General features: G+C 36.1%; 1 protein-coding gene across 2 annotated transcripts in view; it reads left to right on the top strand.

Annotated features, from left to right (window-relative positions):
* The window catches only part of LOC107731396 (zinc finger CCCH domain-containing protein 7B-like), an 18863-nt gene that overhangs the window by 5464 nt on the left and 5798 nt on the right, over nucleotides 1-7601 (top strand). For both annotated transcript variants that reach the window (XM_016542453.1, XM_016542452.1), the window contains exons 11-16: nucleotides 1110-1168; nucleotides 1310-1409; nucleotides 1516-1677; nucleotides 6015-6220; nucleotides 6327-6427; nucleotides 6561-6742. In XM_016542453.1, coding sequence (XP_016397939.1) covers nucleotides 1110-1168; nucleotides 1310-1409; nucleotides 1516-1677; nucleotides 6015-6220; nucleotides 6327-6427; nucleotides 6561-6742 — 810 coding nt within the window. The remainder of the gene's footprint in view (nucleotides 1-1109; nucleotides 1169-1309; nucleotides 1410-1515; nucleotides 1678-6014; nucleotides 6221-6326; nucleotides 6428-6560; nucleotides 6743-7601) is intronic.

Here is a 7601-nt window from a genome sequence, read left to right as displayed (position 1 = left end):
GTGCAGTTGCCGTACTGTATTAAAGCTTTAATCAGGATAAAACCGTATATTAAAATCTAACATAAGCAGTAGCATTTACAAATAACAGCGTATCTAAACGTATGAGACAACAACAAACAAAAAACATAGGCCTCCCATTAAAAGCCGTGCTTGCACAGGTTCTGCACGATCCTCTTCAATGATATCCTATGCTTCTCAAGCGGGCTCAAACTGATAAGCGATATTAACGACGCCGTTGTTTACAATACAACCGGAGCACATGCCGCTGAAGTGAGGGGCGGGACGTTTAGACGCGCACTAGAGGCGGTTTAGCCAATCACAACACATTTTGATTGTTTTCAATCAAAAACTGTTTCTATTTCTGAGGGCGGGGCTTCATAAAAGCAGGAAATGATCAGTGCATTTCTCAGAGAAGGGACAGAGTGGTGTGGAATAAAGGTAAATTATGTGAAAAATAATGCGTTTTTTTAAAAACGAAGCATTAACACATGTTAGACTGCACCCCATAAACACAATCAAGCCTAGAAAAAAAACAGTGAACCACCCCTTTAAGACTTATTTAGCAAGGATGCATTAAACTGATTAAAAGTGACAGTAAAGACATTTAAAATGCTACAGAAGATTTCCATTTTGAAAATATGCTTTCTATTCATCAAAGAATCCTGAAGAAAATAAATGTTTCACAGTTTCTACAAAAATATTAAGCACCACAACTGTATTAAACATTGATAAAAATTAGAAATGTTTCTATAGCACCAAATCAACATTAGAATGACTTCTGAAGGATCATGTGGCACTGAGGAATGGAGTAAAATCCACGAAAAAAATTCTCCGTTGCTATTATTGGAAGACGTTTCATTTTAAAATATATTCATCTAGAAAATTTTTACATTGTAATAATATTTTACAATATTACTGCTTTACTGTATTTTGATCAAATAAATGCTGCTTTGGTGAACATGAGACTGCTTTGAAAAACATTAATAAAACCTTACTGACTTCATACTTGTATTTAAATAATTCATAAAATGTCTTGACATGACAATAACTTAATATTGATAACTCAAGCATTTTTATCCCATGCATTTTCCTTTCTTTATAAATATTAGGTGGACGAATCTCTCACAGTTTCATCCCCAGTTTGCGGAATCATAATCCCACCAATGCAGTGAGTTTTAACTGATCTGTACTTGTAAACTGCTCAGTTTTAGCTCATAGTCTTACTCAATCTTTCTTTTTATATAACTTAAAATGTTTGTAAAAATGGTGTGCTATCACTTAGTCAGAGAATTGTTCTTGCTTCCAACAGAATGGACCAGTTGTTACCAACCTTTCTCTGCTGTCACGAAACCCTCTGGCTGCCACACATGAGTTCAGACAGGCCTGTAATGCTTGCTACAGTCGCATAGGTACTGTACCTCTTAACTGTGTGATATGAAAAAATGAGATGCATATCAGAACTATTCCTAAACCTGTTGTACCTGTTTGAAAAAAAGTGAATCTTTTCAAAATTAGGGCAACGGGTCATGGACTACCATTATCAACCTGATGCCGCGCATCGCTGTAAGAGAGATGTGCTGCTCTGCCGCCTCAAATCCTCAGATGACCCCACCTGGAAGAGGGTGCGACCCCGTCCTGCTCGTAATAACTTTCTTGGGGCGTTTGTTCTTTGCAAAGGTATGGCTCAGTGTTTATTGAAGAATTGTGGAAATTAAAGGGGTCATGAATTGAGAAATCAAAATTCCCTTGATCTTTCACACATAAGAGGTCATTGTACTATTTAAAAATATCCTGTAAGTTTCAGAACTCAAAACTTTCTTGTTAGTCTAAAAACAGCTTATATTGAAGCCAATCTGCCAAAACGACAGGTTGTGGAATTTGCCACTTTATGACGTAATAGTGTGGCTAAACCCCGCCTCCGCAGAGGAAAATCAGTGCCTGCCTCGCCATCACTGTCTGTTTAACCCCGCCCACCGATTCACACATGTAGTGTAAATAATGAGAGCGGCAAACGCATGTCTACGCAGAAATCAAACGATAAAGATGGTTCCGAAGACAAGAAGATGCTGTTCAGTGCCAGGTTGTGGAAAAAAGACTTTGTATTTGCCTTCCTTCTGATCCCAACATTAGGAAAGGGTTATTTTTAATAACTTAAAAAAATTGTTTGAACTTTATTTTGAATGAAATTACAGACCACGTCAGTAAGAATTGGTCCTTTGCTCACTTAATTTTACCGCGGATTCGTTTACAAACAAGGCACAATCCGACGCAGGATTTTCAGAAAGATTGAAACTAAAAGACGATGCTGTGCCAAATATATTGGATCCGACACTGTCACACCACACAAGTGTGAGTAACTGTTTTTATTGCGTGATCACTATAGCTTTGTCTGTTATTACAAATAGTTTGATATGTACTGAGTATTTATGCGTTTTTAACCTAAATCACAGCAGCATCCATCTATGAAAAACTGCAAATCTGTTAGCCGATCATAGCAGTGGGTGTTTACTTCCGAGTCTACAATCTGCCACGCCTTCTTCAAACGAAGCGTTCCAATGAGGGGATCAAAACGGGACAAAAAATAGCCTATTACTTCGAAATTGATGATTTTTTTTTTAATGTAAAAATCTTGATAACATTATAAGTGGACCTCAGAGAACAGTACAAAATAAAAAAAGAAGGCAGTTCATGGTGCCTTTAAGTACTGAATAGATGTTTCAGGTTGGGATGTACATTATGGGAGTGGCCAGTGTTAGAGTTGGTTTTGTCATCGGAATCATTCTGAATCAGCTAGAGATCTAACTAGGGCTGAACGATTAATTGCATTTGCGATAATATCGCGATATGAAATAACGCGATTTTTCAATCGCAGAGGCTGCGATTACACTCAGTCACGTGACACGCGAGAGTAAAGAGGTATGTCAGTTGTGTCACACCGCAACAGCTCTACACTGGACGCGACAAAGCGACCGTTATGTCATAAATAGAACAAGGCATCAGTTTAATGTCGCTCCGCATCCAGTGTACACAGCGTCACTGGTTATAATGGTTCTACTGTATTTTGGCGCTCGCGTCCGGTGTAGACACGGTGTTTAATGTCGTTGGTGAGGAAAGCCTGTGTGTGTCCTATGCCTTAGCGGACAGCATGAAACCCACAAAAAATAAATAAATAACAGAGAGAGAATGATAATAATAATAAGTTATTCTCTCTATGCTATTTTTCAATGTTTCAAGTGATGCAGGTGTTTTTTTTTCCCTGTAGGTTTTTTTAATGAAAAAACACAGATTTTTCATAATGTTTAGTGAAATTATTTGGTAGTCTGAGGTGGAATGGGGATTTGGGAAAGGGGGGCAGTTTTTTTTTTATAGGTTTAAAGGGGGGCTTGACCAAATAAGTTTGAGAACCACTGGTCTAAAGTTAACAGACAGTGTTTAAAAAGTGCAGTGCACATGTTTACATATGTTTATTACAGTGACTTTGAATTACCTGAAGTAGTGTGGTAAAGCAACAGATTTGTTTTTATATTTCTGCAATCTACTTTAGTTTGTGTGATTTGTTACTGACTTTCATATTAATGTTTACACCAGGCTTATTTAAACATAATTATTAGGTTGGAAGTTCAACAAATCAGTCAATGTACTGTGATTGTAGTTGTTAAATAAAAATGTCATTCATATCAATTTATGCATCACCTAATTTCATCGTAACATATAGGCCTGGCCTACAGAAAAGAACATTTATGTTTAATCTATATAATATTGTGTTGGTCATACTATACAATGATTCATAGCTTGTCTTTGTTGAATAATACAGAACATAAAGAGCTTTAAAAAAATAATTGCATATTAAATCGCAATCGCAATATTGGTAAAAAAAAATCGCAATTAGATTATTTTCCAAAATCGTTCAGCCCTAGATCTAACGATTCACTCGTTTTCTCGATGCATTGATTACAAATCCTGCTGATGTATATGCATCTTGAAACATGATTTTTTTTATTTTTTATCTTAAAATGTTTTGGTTACGAATCATTGTGTTATTCAGTATTTTAAATATATAAACATTAAATTATGTGTGGCGTGATTCACGTCCTCACAGCTCGCCCTCACAGACACGTGCCGCACTCTTATCTCCTTTCACTGGATTGTGCTCCCTTTCTGTTCCATCAGTAGCATTGACATGCTTTCTGAGCACTTTGTTTGATCTTTCCTCAGGCATGCTATCACATGAGCAGATGACGGCTCTCTGACAATAGCGCTATGGTCTTGAGTCAGATGTGCACAAACCATTGATAAAAGCCAGTTCATTGCGTGGCCACTACTACTAAAAAATAAAATGCTTTCATATTATAAAAACTTCACTTCTGTTTTCTATAAGATAAAATTCTGTTTTACTGGTATAATTGTTTATATGGGGGAGCAGAAGACATGAAAGGGTCTTAGGATATAGGGAAAAACCTAGAAAATAATAGGAAATTTTAAAGGGGTCCTATTATGCTTTTTCACTTTTTCAACTTTAGTTAGTCTATAATGTTGCTGTTTGAGCATAAAAAGATCTACAAAGCTCAAAGTCCACTTCAAAAGGAGATATTTTTTTTAACAGAAATAATTTCAAAAACTACAACGCATATTTTCCGGGATTTGTGATATCACAAATATTGACGAATGGGACGAGACCTGGTTGAGCTGCACTAGAGAAGGCAACGAGTGTTATCACTATGTTCGGAGACACGCTAGCTTTCCCAAGGCAGACAAACTTAGAGTGGTTACAATCATCCGGGTTTAAATGGCGCTCAAATTGATTTGATTTTGACGCAATATTTACACTGAAGCTTGCAGGCGGCTATGGTAAGGGGCATGACATTTCCCGACGGCGGCGAGTGCTGCCAATCACAACACACACTGGCCCAGCTAACCAATCACAGCACATTTCGTATTTCAGAAGGCGGGCCTTCATTTGATACAGGAACTATTCAAGCCGTTCATGCCAGACTGGGGAGGGAGGTGTTGTAATGTAAAATGTGAAAAATAAGGTGTTTTTCGAACAACCTAGTATGAGAGCTACAGTACACCCCCAAAACAAAATCAAGACTTTGTAAAAGAGCATAATAGGACCCCTTTAAAACTGTCTTATCTGGAACCAGAAAACTCCTGGAAAGAAAATCTTTAAAAAAAAAAATTTAAATAGTGCTTTCCTAGGTTTGCTTGGCTCTAAAATATTTTATCGGCACATTGCACTGTATGTACATGTTTAATGTTTACTTTAAAGTGTAATAATCTTTTTTTTTTTTTAACCTAAGACACATTAGGAGAAGCATTTACATAATCCTATGAATGCATTAAAAAATATAGAATCAAATCTATAATTGAATTTAATTAAATCGGATTAAATAAAATAATTCTGAATTTGTAAAATCAAAATTTGCAAATCAAAAACCTGTGAATTGTGGATCAAATCCATTCGCTGTTTACTCAATACTTAAAGGCACAATATGTAATTTTATTATGCCACAGTCGACCGTTTCCGCTCCTTCCGGTCGTGAGTATGTGGGGGGGAAAAAAAGCAGCGCTGTTTCATCTTACTAGATACATTTGAAAGTTCTGTTATAATGCTACTCTGTGTGGTCGTCACCGGTCTATTAAAACGCACAACATATTAAAGCGCCTTTGGTGTTTCCATGTTTTCTACAAAACAAAACCAGAAATCGAGGTGTTATGACGTCATTTCTCTGGCGTTAAACATTCTTCGAAACATTTGGGATAATGGAAGTACACAAGTCAGCAAAATATATAACACTGTTCTAGTGGTTTTTGGATATTTTAATAAAAAAATCTTACATATTGTGCCTTTACTTAACACCTCTAGAATCAGCTCATGCGGAAACAGATGTCAGGATTTTTTCTTCCCATTTAAAAATTATTATATATATGTGTATGTAATATAATTTTAATTTATAATGTAATAATGATATAATTTAATAATTAAGCTCATTAATCATTCTCTCTCTTTGCAGAGGTACAAGAGCGTCAGGAGTGCCAGTATGGTGAAAACTGCACTTTTGCCTATTGCCAGGAGGAGATAGATGTTTGGACACAAGAGAGGAAGGGAGCTCTAAGTCGTGAGCTTCTGTTTGACCCTCTGGGCACCAACGAACGACGGGCCCTCAGTGTCACCCGTCTCCTTCAGCTCCATATGGGCATGTTTATGTTCCTCTGTGAGGTAATGTGCACCTTCAGATTTAATGCCAGTCTCGCAGCTTGAAATGTTACATTCTTGTTTTGATATGTTGTCTTAAGTGGTTATTCTGGCCTCTGGCTTCCTGTAGGAATGTTTTGACAGTAAGCCTCGTATCATTAGCAAGCGAAGCAAGGAGAATCTCGCTGTGTGTTCCAACCTCACTGCACGACATCCCTTTGATGATAACAAGTGAGTCTTTTTTTTTTTATCCCTTGCTGTATTGAGACTTGGATCACTAATATGATTTTGCAGCACTTAAGCAGCCATTGCATCATATCACCTTTCATATGTTTGTGTCTTATGATGCTATCTAACCGGACAGGTGCCTGGTGCACGTGGTTCGCTCAGCAAACGTACGCTACAGTAAAGTACGCCCTCTTCACCCACTCTGCCAGTTTGATGTGTGCCGCCATGAGGTGCGATATGGTTGCCAGCGGGAGGACAGTTGCTCCTTTGCACATTCAGTCATAGAACTCAAGTGTTGGGTTCTTCAGCAGGACACAGGTACATAAGACATGCTATAATAATGTTTATATGCATGCACACTGCAATCTTATATATAAACAAAGTTTTGCTTTATAATCCTATAATTCTGAAATGTGTTCTATCCATTTATTTAAGAAACCTTTTGATTAATTTGAAAAACAATTATGAAATCAAGTTCATAATCATGTTTGCACTTCCATTCCAACGTTTGGGGTCAGAAAGATGTTTTATTTAGTTTTTTTTTTTATAAATTCATAGTTTTTTGAAAGAAAATAATACTCCGCATGGATGCATTAAATGGATCAAAAGTGACAGTAAATACATTTATAATGTTTCAAATAAATGCTGTTGTTTTGAATTTTCTATTTTTCACAGAATTATGAAAAAATTCACAAAAATATTAAGCAGCACAACTGTTTTCAACTTGGACAATAATAAGAAATGTTATGTGGATGCTTAAAATACAGCTTTGCTATCACCGGAATAAATTACATTTTAAAATGTTAAAATAAATTATTTTAGTCAGTAATCTGTTACAATTAGTGATCGACCGATATTGATATTTTAAACCGATACCGATACCAATTATTTGCATGTTTATGTGCCCGATAACCGATATGCAGAACCGATATTTATTTACTGTTATAAAGTAAATAAATGACTGAGTGAAGTAAGTCCATACTTCACTTTGGTTTTTCCTCCTTTCAGTCATCTTAAAAAAAGTGTTGAAAATTATCAGTCTTTCATGTTAAATTTAATCTTCACATTACGACAATAAAAAAACATTTTATTTAAAGCATCAGCAGCAACACTAATATTAACAATAAGCAAAATAAATGTAGAAGGTCTAATGTTTTCAAATGGAGAAAATAAATCC

Source organism: Sinocyclocheilus rhinocerous, unplaced genomic scaffold (genome assembly GCF_001515625.1).
Source record: "Sinocyclocheilus rhinocerous isolate Xijiao unplaced genomic scaffold, SAMN03320098_v1.1 scaffold1390, whole genome shotgun sequence".
NCBI classification, from domain to species: domain Eukaryota; kingdom Metazoa; phylum Chordata; class Actinopteri; order Cypriniformes; family Cyprinidae; genus Sinocyclocheilus; species Sinocyclocheilus rhinocerous.
The sequence above is the reverse complement of the archived record's forward strand: the minus strand, read 5'-3'. Positions and strand labels throughout refer to the sequence as shown.